Below are 12878 nucleotides of genomic sequence, written 5' to 3'. Positions count from 1 at the left end.
AGCAGGTGTGTTTGCATGGGGGAGCGGAGGTTGCATGCGGTGGGGATCGCTTTCCAACGGCCCGGCTGGGCTCCGGTCCCCGCCTCGTCTGCGCGCAGGCCCCGCCGCGGGCAGGCTGCGGCGGAGCGGCCTGCCGGGCCTGCTCATCTCGGCGCGGCTTGGGCCGTTGCGGGGCCGGAGCGTTGCGAGGGCGGCGTCTACCGGAGCCCCACGGCCACCCGAGCACGGCGGCTGTCTGGGCCGGCGGCTTCGAGCCGAGCCGACGCGGGGTTGTTGTTGTTGGTGGGGGGGGGGGAATCGCTCGGATGTCGCCGTTCCACCGCCTGCCCCCGTTCGGCCGCTCTCCCTGCAGCTTGACGGGCCACGGCCTCCCCTCCCCGGGTGTACCCCGCACATAGCGGGGACAATTCCTCCCGCCCGGGGCTCAGCAGGGCCCGCTCCGGTAGGGCCGACCCCGGGCCGACCCCAGGCCGAGGAGCGAGCGGGCCCGACGTGGGGGCGCGGGCGCCGCGCTGAAGGGAGGGGGCCGCGGCCCGCCAGCGAGGTGCCCGGGGCCACGGCGGCCCGCAGAGGTGGGAGCAGCCCACCGGGGCTGCGGGGCTGAGGGAGGGCCGGCTGCAGCCGCCTGCACGGAGAAGACGGGCTGAAGCAGCGGAAGAACATGGTCGCTTTCCCCAGAATGGGGTGGGGATGAGGGATGTGGAGAAAGTGCCAGATCTCAGCTCTCTCCGCAGGGGAAGGGGGGGGTTAAGGGTTGTGCCCGAGACCTCTGCTAACAGTTACAGGTGCAGCCCGGAAAGCAGAAGGGCTGGTTGGTATAGCCTGGCGTGGCAGCTGGCTTGCAGGAAAGCCTTGCTGAAGAGCCATCTCACGGCAGACCCTGGAGAGGATGGGGCTTGGCGCGTAGGCGGAGGTAGTTACTGGTTTGGCCAGTGCAAGGGTGAGTAGCCAACATAGGAGCGGGGTGAATAATGTCTCGATTTGGGGTGGCTTACAGCCCTGCAGGAGAAAGGCCCTGGGTGGCAGAGGAAGAAGGGGGAGTGGGCCAGGAGCAGAAGTGTCAGGGGCAAAGGTGGGCACAGAGCCCTGCTCTGGAGGGACTCTGGCACCGCAGGGAGCTGTGGCCCTTATGAGATTATGGCCCCAGAAAAGGATGTGGGAGCGAGCAAACGGCTGCAGGCAGCAGCCATCTTTGCATGGTGGGAGCAAGCAGGCTGCACAGAGCGTGTCCTGGCCTCCCCCGCAGCCCTGGGTGTGGGAAGGCGGTGGGGGGAGGCCAGGCGTGGGTCTGCAGTTTGCTGCTTTCCAGTGCCTCAAGGACAGTTGAATAGCCAAATAAAAAGAAAAAAAAATCATAATCTCATCAGCCAACTCTGCTGCGAGGAGGGGGCAAAGGAACGGTTTTGCAGGCATCTCGCTGCTGCGGAAATGGTTTCTGGAAGGGAGGGAGGTGTGCGTGTGGGAATCTTTGTGGCATCACTCTGCAGAAGGGAGAATGCCGCTTGGGCGGCCCCAGATGCAGTGAGGAGTGGGGAGAAGACCCTGCGTGGCCACCCCATGGCCGTGAGCATGAGGGGTCAGATGTGACGCTGCCGAGCAGCCAGCCCTTGTGCTGTGGGGAGCAGGGTGGGGGGGCTGCCCTGGGTTAGCAGCCCTGCTCCCAGTGCTGTGGCCGAGCCTGCCTGGTGCTGCAAGAGATCCTATGAGGATTTTTATTGCGGGCTCTTTGTTAGCTACAGACAGGCACGCACACACTCACAGCTTTCAGCCAGGTTGTGGGAGGTAAGTGGGGGGCGGGGGGTGGGAGAGGAAGGGAGCATGTGGGGCGGCACTGGGGAACAAGGGGGCGGCGTGGGCTGGGGCAAGGGGAGCAGGGGCACAGGGCTGCCGCCGGCCCCACTACCACAGAAAAAAGAGCCCTTGCAATTTTCAGGGACTTGTTGGCAACTCAGCGAGGGTTGCCATAGCTTTTTATGTAGGGTGACCAGAACCGGCTGGAACTGGTTTGAGGCAGATCAGCTCTGAACACAATGCAGTCACTGAGCTACTACAGTGGGATAGCTTCCTCCCTTCATGGCAGCCAAAAGCAGAGGAGCTTGCAGAAAGATACCATCCCAAAACAGTATGTGAATGCACACTTTAGACACACAGCACTGGTATGTGGCTAATATAGTCATAAAGGATTCTGTATATAAATGTACATATTTGCAGTAACTGAGATTACTTTGGCTTTTCATGCCGTTTTATGCTTAAGGAATGGGCAAGAGCTAAGATTTATGACCCTTATTAAAATATTTTTGCTTTGCAAGGGTGGGACACTGGTTATGCAGTCTGTTTTAAAACTAAACTAAATAAAATGAATGGAATGATTTGTAATTGTAGTTATGCTTGTGACTGAAGAATGCTGCTTTGCATGCCGTTTTATTTACAGGGTACTGTCTTGTTTTTTTCTTAGGAGACGCTGGGGGGGGGAGGCTGATGTGCCTTTCTGTAAGGCCAAAAGGAAACAATATTGTTGCAGAATTGCGCATAAAAGCATTGCAGAGATGCTGTAAGGCATACCCGTTTTCCTATTTTCCTTTTTTTTCTTTTTTTTTTTTTTTTCCTTCTCCTTGTAGGCCTATTGACTGGGGCTGCCTTTAACCCTTTCATATTTGCAGAAGTAATGCATCTGTGGCAGTAACTGAGAATTGGCTAAAAAAATCTTTCAGAGGTCAAGGTTCACAAGGTGAGATGTGGTGGCTTGGGTGTGAATGTAACAATAGCAAGAAAATGCATGTATGTGAGAAGTAAATCTGGCTTCCGATCGCACACTTGGCACATTCGCAAAGAGACAATTGGTTAAGTGTTACTAAAGAAAGGCTATTAGCGTTCTCCAGTTTTAATAGGATTAAAGCTGTTATTTGTAAAGACTTACTGACACCTTGGCTAAATACAGTATTTTCAATGACATATCTTCTATCCAGATGAACATTTTTTTACAATGTGGTGATCGGGAATAGGCCTCTGAGTGACAGTCATCAATTGTGGACCGTATGGCAGTAAACGGTTCTGTGTTGCTACAGCATTACACACTCAGCATTTGCTGCCTAATTTTTAAAGGTTGCTCGTTGGGCCACGTCTGAGTAACCCGAGGTACTGACTTCTGAGTGAGGTCTTCAGTGTTAAATGTGTCCTTACTATACGGCCTCCACAGAAAGAAACAGAATAAATAATATGGATGGTATTTCTTAATCTGCTGTAACCCAGGGAGCATTTTGCAGCAGCCAAGTGGATAGACATGTTTTAGAGGTTTGATGGAGCTTCAGTGGGTTTCTTAGTGGCATGAATTGTAACAATGTGTAGTAAAGAAGTAAGAGTAGGAAACTGGATGAGCACTGCATCAGCTCCTGAGGGATGACTACTTTTAACTCAGAGCAGTGGATAAAGGATATTTTTTTTTCTCATCTGAAAAAAAATAAATTTGTACTTAGATTTGAACTGGCATTTGTATTTTTCAGTGAAAGCTGAAGGATTCAGAGAGAGGGGAAGAAGGAAGTAATGAATATTGAGGAAAGGGAAGAACAAAGGCTGTTAGAGCTTAAACATTGGAACACTAAACATTTTGCCTTGGGGATTCTTTTGCCAGAACTGCTACTTCCTATAACAGGAAATCAGCAGCTCTAGAATCTTGACCATTATGATTTATAAAAAATCTGACCTGTCCTGGCTGTGTTAGCTGGTTTGACAATCTGCAATCAAGATCAATATGGAGGCAAACCACTAAAAACGTTCTGCTCTAGTGTGAAATGAGGGTCTTTTCCTCTGTGCTCAGCAAAACAAAATAGACAGTCTAAAAAGCCTTGAGAGGTTGTGGATATTGGGTAAGTTGTATGGTGGCTGGTGATAGGCAGGGTGCCTGCACCAGTGTGACAATACAAGGGAACCTTTTTATTTCTGACTGCAGTCGATTATGTAAGGTGTGTAGATATTAATTGTGGAAAAGTGAAAATAGAAAGCTAGTGTTTAGCCTGAAATGATGGGGTTTGTGGGTTTTAATGCAGTTACAACGTGTGGTTTCTCAGATTTGGTAGGGCGGTAAATAGCTTGTGTGGTGGAGCAAAATGCCTGATAGATCACTGCTGATTTCTGCTCAGATTTTTCGTTTGGATGCCGAGGTTCTGTATTTGGCTGTAGACATCTGTAGCAGAATTACAGTTGCGAGCATTAATTCTTACTGCATGACAGGAATAGTATCTATTGCTGCTGCTGCTGCATGTTGTTTTCCAAGTGTCAGCTAAAATTCCTATGTTACATGAGAGCACCTTTTAGATGTGTTTTTCTTTATACCAGAATAGTAAGCAGTTTTAAAAGTGTAAGTTCCTGAATTGTCACACAGTTCAGTTTATCTGTTATATTTGGATTTTTGAACATGATGTGTACTGTGAATTTTTGTCTTTATCAGAGGAGGTTTTGAATTTGCAGGGATTTTTTGTAGCCTGTAAGATGAGAAACCTGAATAGATGCTGGATTCTACAGTGTTGTTGGTGAGTTTAAATTTTTTGGTCTAATGCTATTCGTAAATAGTCTTCAGCAGGAGATTTGGGGGTTGCACATAGGCCAGCTTTCCAGCAGAAAATGCTGCTTAATGCTGGGGAGTTGGTCCTCAGTATCAGCAATCGTGATCTCGCTTTGCACTTATGCTTCTCTCAGCTGTTCAATCTTGAGAATAAACGTGATGATTTATCAAGTCCCAAGCTTCTTTAGAATAAATTAACTAACCTTGGTTTTCATAGAAGTATGGCTGTGTGTTAAAATTTAAATATGTCTAGAGCTTGCTGGGAATGTGTGTTTAGAAAGGCCCACCCTTGACCCTCATGTTTTAGGGCCTGTCTGTTGCTGGTGTTGCACAGACAGGCCCTTGCTGGCTGGCAGTCTGCAACTCCTTCATGCAGGGTTTGAGCAAGAATTGCTATCCACCTAAAGAAAGGAGGACTTTGAAGGAAGTAGGCGAGAAACAAGTGCTGTTAGAATGTGATTCCAAGTTGCATTGAGCTGGCAATGTCAACATTCTGTACGTTGCTGTTGCACATCCTGATTGTTCGTGTTACTGTCCCAACCCGTTTTACATAGAGAAGTACAAAATTAAGCTAGTTTTGTAATTAATTTTTAAGTAGAGCACAAAGAATGGAATGAGAATTTACGTGCTTTTCCTGAATGAATTTCTGGATTAGGAGAAATTTAAGAAGATTCTAGGCCCAAAATCTTAACTGTATCTCTTGATAAATACAGGTTGTTTTCATTTGGCCATCTGCAGACAGAGATGGTCTGTCCAGCTCCAGATGGTGCAGGAAAGGGGATGCCTTGCTCATGGTTTGGCACATTCCTGTGCTTTTGCCAGCTGAAGGCTGATTGTGGTGAACTTTGAACCAGCTGCATGTGCTCCCTTTCCTAGCCTCAGCTATTCCAAGATTGCAAAATGTCTGCTGAAAACATTTTTGGGCTCTAAATTTTGAAATTCTTCTGAAAGGTTATGGCATGAAGCAGTAACGAAAAGCTAACGTTTTTAGTCCTTGAAATACTGGGCTAAGACTTCTCCTCCAAAGGTTCTTTGATAGATTGGGTGTATAACGCTGAAATAGCATGTGGCTGGGTCTAGATTGTGCCTAAACCACCCCACACTTCACAGAGATGTTTCCATGATGCCTGGTGCGGCCTTATTGATACTTGGGATGGCAAACGAGACCCTTATTCCTAGAAACGAAAATGCTGCCTGGTGTGAAGGCTTTATTTCTGCAAGCCAGCATGTGGGTTATGTGCCAGTGCCAAGCCATGGGGCTGCTGATAGGTGCAAAGGAACTGGTGTTTTTTGTGAATGCATTAGATGCTGCCGCCCGTGGGTAAAGTGGCCTCTTGCATATCTGACATGCCTGCTGACTATTGCAAACCACACCAAGCTGTGATTTGAGATGTGGTTTTCACTTCCTGAGGAAGGTCTGGTGGTTGAATTAGCATACTGCTTTTGTCTTTCTGTCAAATACTTAGCTTGCAACATAAATGCTCAAAAACGTTAGCTGTAATTACTAATACCTGTTGAATAACTGGTGAACTGTCCATGATCTCTGTGGTAGGCTGGTGTTTGCCTAATGTTAGGACGTACGTTACTGTCAGTATGATTGAATCACTTCAGTCTTCTCTACCTGATGAAATTCCTTGGCATAACAGTACAGAAACTTAATAAAAACACTTTTATGCTGGTTAGGCTGGTATTGCTTCCAGTGTAGGCCTTGTGTTTCAGAATGAGCATGATGGTGTTAAGGCATCCTTACATGTGTTTGGAAGTGAAGTAATTATATCAGGTGATAAGGATTTTGTTCTGGAATAGCATGTCTAACTGGGAATTTCCAGCAGTCTAACCATAACTGAATGGTTGTTACAAATGGTTATACCAGAAGTGAGACATTACTGTATGTTATGCACCAAAAAGTGGTGTCTCAATGCTCTTGTTTTCACAGTTCTGAAAGGAACTCTGATTTTCTCTGAAGAACATAGAAAAGAAATGTCTCTGCCTTAGAGAGTGAGCAGTGCATGACGGTACCTATAACAAATGGAGGTTAAAACAGTAGGAAGAGTTTAAGGAAGGTAAAGGAGTGCAATCGTGGGAACATGAATTCATAGATAGATGAAAATTAGAGTTGGGATTATTCTATTTCCTTAAATAAACAGACTTGCTGCTGAGGGAGGCTTGCAATGAGCAGCTGTTTGACACAAGTATGGAGTTAGGTGTTTGGAGTATAGACAGTTAAGTGTGATTTGAAGGCAGAGGATGGGAATTTAGATATCATATGATAGAAAAGATGGGGCTGGTACAGACAGTGAAAACAGTTGCACAGAGTCACCAGACTTCTGGTTAAGCAGCAAAGATTTGGATGAGGAGGAGGGTATGTGACAAGAAGGAAAAGTTGGTCAGTTCGTTAAAGGTTAGTAATGAAATGAAAGAATAAAAATAGAACATGTAGGACCATGCTTGTAATCCAGAAACAGTAGTTGGAAGCCTTCATGACTAGGCTTCTTTTCCTAAGAAAGAGGAATGTAGAAATTTAGGCACACGTGCTTTGAACAAAGCTTGAACCAACCCAAACAATCATGGTTTATCCTCCAGAATATAACTCACACCTCACCTTTCAGTAAAATGCTGATGCACACACAGGGATGGGCATTGTTCCCAAAAAGGTTCATGGAAATCATGAAGTAAGTCTGTTCAGAGTCTGCGATCTTAACACCCAGTGATACCTTCCCATAAGTCCTGTCGCCTGCTGTCAAAAAAGCAGACCCTGGAAATATCATTGCACCTCGCTGATTCGTGGCTCTCTTAGCTGTGTAATTCGTATTGTCCATATGTGGAGTTCTCTACTTTCTATCTACTTTTATCATTGAATAATGAATAAGCAAAGTAATGCTTGGATTTTTAAAGAAAATTATTTTCTTTAATAACTTGTCTTAAGTAATTCAAGCACCCTAAAGCTCGCAAATCTAGCGATAAAAGCAAAAGGCTTTTCCTGGCATTCTGGGAAACGGCAGCATCCAGCCAGGGGGAGCAGCAAGAAATGGGACTAGTCCATGGGAAGGAAAGGGAATGTTCCAAAGGGAGACTGTTACCTGAAAATGAAATAATACTTTGGACAGAGTCAGTAGATCTAAGAACTGACTACATGAGCACCCACAGAACTAGACGTGTTTAATTTGCTGTATCATCTCTCCATTGTTCTTCATAATACATATTTCAAGTTACCATTTCACTGAATTTTTTGTTTCTACTCTTTAGAAATTTTTAGCTTCTAAACCAGTTCTATTCTGGTGAAAGATACAGAGGAGGTGAGGATCTTGCAGGTTGTTTCTTTAGTCTTTTTTTAGTCTGAGGGCTGTGATTACAGACCTTCAGTTCTGTAGGTCATCTTAATGGTAGCCCTCTAATGCTAGTTTTTTTACACCTCTGTATGTCTCTTGGGATACACAGAGCTTTGCTCTCAACCCTTTAAAATCTCTCAAAGAAATTGCAGTTCCTGGAAAATCAGGATTTCCTAGGGAACGTGGAAATTGCCTCATTTCCTGTTCTGAAGCATTTAAAGGCATCATATTGGCCTAGAGAAGGAACAGACTAACAGCTTGTCTGGCATCCAAGGTGTTGGCTGATTCTGACCTTGGATAAAAAGCAGAGTTTTATCCTTCAGGGAAAGAGTTACTGAAAGGTTTTTGGAGGAAGAGAGGAATGTGGCTTCAGAATTTGGCAGTGTGGTGGAAACTGTTTCTGTATTGAATCTTCAAATGGTGTACTAGAATAGTGAGGAAGAGATGAGTCAAGGTCTAGCTTACAACTTTGCTCATTCATTTATCAAGACTGGCCATGTCTGTTGTCCCTTTTTGTTTACCAGATTGCTTCGAAACTTTGAGGAATGGGAGAGGTTCTTCCTAAGGGCAGTAGCAATTCTGTTCCCTCATGTAGAAGAAACCATTCCATTCTCATGCTCTGGTGGAGCAGGGGAGCTGTTCCTTCTGCATCCACTCAAAAGGCAGTTGCAGCTTTTTGCAGCGTTCTCTCTGTGGCTGCATTTATGATCACAGTTATGCAGACTTCTGAGTTCTTTTGAGATACTGTCCACTTTGGAATCAACCCAAGTTTCATGGTGAAGGATGAACATACCTCCTCTGTCACAGTTTTGTACTCAGACATACTTGGATGACATACTATGTAAATGGGCCTTTAATTCATTCATTGCTATTGCTAAATGTTAATTAAACTCCAGGGTATGTAATTAGAGGAAGTTTTACAGAGGAACTTTCTAGTTCTTTCTGAGTGTACATAGTAATTGCAAAAAGATACCTATGAATAGATGTACAGTCAGAACGCAAATAATATCTCAAATTACTAATTTGAGGTAGTAATTTTCTGTTTAAAAATGTCAAAAACTGTCAGTAAAGGCTTTGTGTAGGTTACACGGATTTGATATGCTTTGGTCTCTGCAATCCTTTCCAGTTAATTCTTACAGGAACTTTCTTTGCAACTGTTGATATTACTGTATATGTGTTTTTGTGTTTATTAGACTTTGTAATTGCAACCCTTTCTTGAAATCCTTTAAAAGCAGAGGTGTCAAATCGATACAAAAAGATAGACTGAGGACCAGATCTACAACACTGTGTCTAGGTGTGATGGTCTTGCTTTGTTATAGGAAGGCATCTGCTGCCACGTGTGCTGAACACCATGACTTAGCTTCTGATAGTACTGCAAGAGAGTTGAGCTGCACTGGTTACATGTCTGGTGTCTATTCTTAAATCTTTATGCTCATTATATCCCATTTTCTATTTTCAAATGCACAGGAGCTAGAAATGTGCCTTTAATTTTAATTTTTAAATTTTATAACTAAAAAAAAAGCCCACACAATAAAACCAAAAATACCAGCATTATGAAACAATCTTATGACTAGAATGAAAGGATTAGGTTCCAGGCTGTGAAGCTGATGGAGGACTGCAGCTCTTGATGTAGTGATGTGGCTGTACACTTGCAATGGAACACGGCTCTGTGGTTCAAGTTCTGAAAACACTACTTCAGAAGTGGCATAACTCTCTTTTGCATGGCATGTGTTCACATGTGTGTGGTCTGTGTAAGACTGCTGTTAGAGCTTGAAATCCTGAGATGATGACTTTCTGTTTATTTCACAGATTGGCTCACAATCAAATACATGACCATGGGGGATATGAAGACCCCAGATTTCGATGACCTTCTTGCAGCCTTCGACATACCAGACATGGTTGACCCAAAAGCAGCTATTGAATCTGGACATGATGACCACGAGAGTCACATAAAACAAAATGCTCACACAGATGAAGATTCTCATGCCCCATCATCATCTGACGTTGGTGTGAGCGTCATTGTGAAAAACGTGCGTAGCATTGATTCTTCAGAAGGAGTGGACAAGGATGGCCACCATTCCACAGGCAATGGTTTGCATAATGGCTTTCTAACATCATCAGCTCTTGATAGTTACAGTAAAGATGAAGGGAAGTCACTTAAAGATGATGGGTCAGCTGATACCGTGAAGGATTCAACTTTCAACCAGTTTAGCCCAATATCAAGTGCTGAAGAATTTGATGACGATGAAAAAATTGAGGTAGATGACCCCCCGGATAAAGAGGAGATGCGTACAAATTTCAGAGCAAATGTCTTGGCAGGATCTGTATCTCAGCGGGAATATGACAAACTAAAGGCACTTGGAGGGGAGAGCTTGATTAAATCTGAAATCCCGGTTTCAAGTAGTGTAGATAAAAATAAAGCTGCTAAAAGAGAGATGGAGACAAACTCCATGAATTTAAGTGTCTATGAGCCTTTTAAGGCTCAGAAAATAGAGGACAAATTGCTAAAAGACAGTTCTGAGAAGCTTCTTGAAAACAGGGTGCTTGATGGAAAACTGAGTACTGAAAAGAGTGAAATAAATCTCGCCAGCATTTCACAGTCCAAAGCCAAGTCATCAGCAAAGCTTTCTTCATGTATTGCTGCTATTGCGGCACTGAGCGCTAAAAAGGCAGCTACAGATACCGGTAAAGATCTACAGTCTCGTTCAGAAGAATCCTCTCCCTTACCGAAGGACATGAGTGAAAGTCCCCGAGCTGTTGAAAAGTCACCTGAGTCTCAGAGTCTAATTGATGGTGCTAAAAAGCCATCTCTCAAACCACCTGATAGCCCCAGAAGTGTATCAAGTGAAAACAGTAGCAAAGGCTCTCCATCTTCTCCTGCAGGGTCAACACCAGCAATTCCAAAAGTTCGCATAAAAACCATCAAGACATCTTCTGGGGAGATTAAGAGAACTGTTACTAGAGTGTTGCCAGAAGTTGATTTGGACTCTGGTAAAAAGCCAGAGCAGACTGCTTCTATGGTAACTTCTATGACATCTCTCCTGTCCTCACCAACTTCTGCTGCTGTTCTTTCCTCTCCTCCTAGAGCTCCTCTCCAGTCCACGGTTGTCACCAATGCAGTTGCATCAGCAGAGCTTGCACCAAAACAGGTGACTATCAAACCTGTGGCTACTGCCTTTCTCCCCGTGTCAGCAGTTAAAACAGCAGGGTCCCAAGTCATCAATTTGAAGCTTGCTAACAACACTACAGTGAAGGCCACCGTAATATCTGCTGCCTCAGTGCAGAGCGCCAGTAGCGCCATTATAAAGGCTGCCAATGCTATACAGCAACAGACTGTGGTGGTGCCAGCATCCAGCCTTGCCAGTGCTAAGCTTGTGCCAAAGACAGTCCATCTTGCCAACCTTAATCTCCTGCCTCAAAGTGCTCAAACCACTTCTGAACTCCGCCAAGTGCTAACGAAACCTCAGCAACAAATAAAGCAGGCAATAATTTCTGCGGCAGCCTCACAGCCTTTTAAGAAGGTGTCTCGGGTGCAGGTGGTGTCGTCTCTACAAAGCTCAGTAGTGGAAGCATTCAATAAGGTGCTAAGCAGTGTGAATCCCGTGCCAGTTTACATCCCAAACCTCAGTCCCCCTGCCAATGCTGGAATAACATTACCGACGCGAGGGTACAAGTGTCTGGAGTGCGGCGACTCCTTTGCTCTGGAGAAGAGCCTGACCCAGCATTACGACCGCAGGAGTGTACGCATCGAAGTGACTTGTAATCACTGCACAAAGAACTTAGTTTTCTACAACAAATGCAGTCTCCTTTTGCATGCTCGTGGGCACAAGGAAAAAGGGGTTGTAATGCAGTGTTCGCACCTGATCTTAAAGCCAGTCCCAGCAGATCAAATGATAGCATCTCCCTCAAGCAATACCGTGCCCTCCAGGCTCCAGAGCCCCACAGGAGCTGGCACACACAGAGTAACAAAGATGCAGCCTGGCATAACTGGGACAGTCATATCAGCCCCGGCCAGTACGCCTGTCATCCCAGCCATGCCTCTAGATGAAGATCCCTCCAAACTCTGTAGACATAGTCTAAAGTGTCTGGAGTGCAGTGAAGTTTTCCAAGATGAGACATCTCTTGCAACTCATTTCCAGCAGGCCGCAGACACAAGTGGACAAGTAGAGTATCATACGTTTAAGTTCCAATGTTTCATCTCTAAGCCTAGGGGACTTTGGATGTGGTTTTACTCTCATTTAGCTGTTAATTATCTGAACCTCCCTGATTAAAAGTATAAATGAAACCTGCAAAATGTCTTACAAGTAGTTACATAGTGAATGTTTAAAAAATAATATTTCTTAGAAGTATTGCAGGCCCTGAAGTCTGAAATTGACACTGGGTAGTTTTGCTGTCATTTAGCATTGGCTTTCTCAGAGCTGAACATCCTAATACTGAAATTAGTAATGACCTTGAATAAGAACTTTTAATTATTCTTTCTGTGCTTTGGAATTGGAGTATTCTGTGGAATCCACTTAATTGGCACCCTCGTTAGCAGCCCTTCTACCAATCTGATAGTTTTAAGTGATTGGTTCTGCATTTATCTCCAGTTTTAACTGGGCATTCCTCTCCTCTCTAGGGACTCAGACAGGAGTAAGTGGCACACTGATCCTTTTGGAAGGACACGCACACTGTTCTCTTCACAGCAGTGAACACTGGTGCTCACTAACATGTGTTTCTTGCTGTGTGACCATTCTGATGTTGGTTTTCATTTCTTCTTGCCATTGCTGCTGAGTTAAACTAACAAACCATTTTAAAATTCTCTACTAATGTATGTGGCCTAATCTGAGAGACACATCATTCAATAAAAGTTAACATTAATCAGTGTGCGATGTATTTTATAATCCTGTAGGATTTAAATTATTAATTAAATGGTATCGTTGGGGTGTGCCAATTAAAAGGGATTCTGGTGTGTTTCAAAGCATTCAGTTGAGCCTTGGTGTTGCAGCTTC

The 12878-nt window shown here is 44.9% G+C and overlaps 1 protein-coding gene across 7 annotated transcripts in view; it reads left to right on the top strand.

The window, feature by feature from the left end:
- Window positions 1-9701: 9701 nt before the first annotated feature.
- ZNF532 (zinc finger protein 532) overlaps window positions 9702-12878 on the top strand; it is a 33118-nt gene continuing 29941 nt past the window's right edge. For 6 of the 7 annotated variants that reach the window (XM_054398489.1, XM_054398488.1, XM_054398487.1 and 3 more), the window contains exon 1: window positions 9717-12050. In XM_054398489.1, coding sequence (XP_054254464.1) covers window positions 9717-12050 — 2334 coding nt within the window. Of the gene's footprint in view, window positions 12051-12878 lie in introns of all 7 variants that reach the window. The other variant, XM_054398482.1, reaches the window with a different exon arrangement.

The sequence above is a fragment of the Indicator indicator genome, unplaced genomic scaffold (assembly GCF_027791375.1).
Source record: "Indicator indicator isolate 239-I01 unplaced genomic scaffold, UM_Iind_1.1 iindUn_scaffold_57, whole genome shotgun sequence".
Classification (NCBI taxonomy): domain Eukaryota; kingdom Metazoa; phylum Chordata; class Aves; order Piciformes; family Indicatoridae; genus Indicator; species Indicator indicator.
Note: the sequence above shows the minus strand (reverse complement) of the source record. Positions and strands in the feature narration are given on the sequence as shown.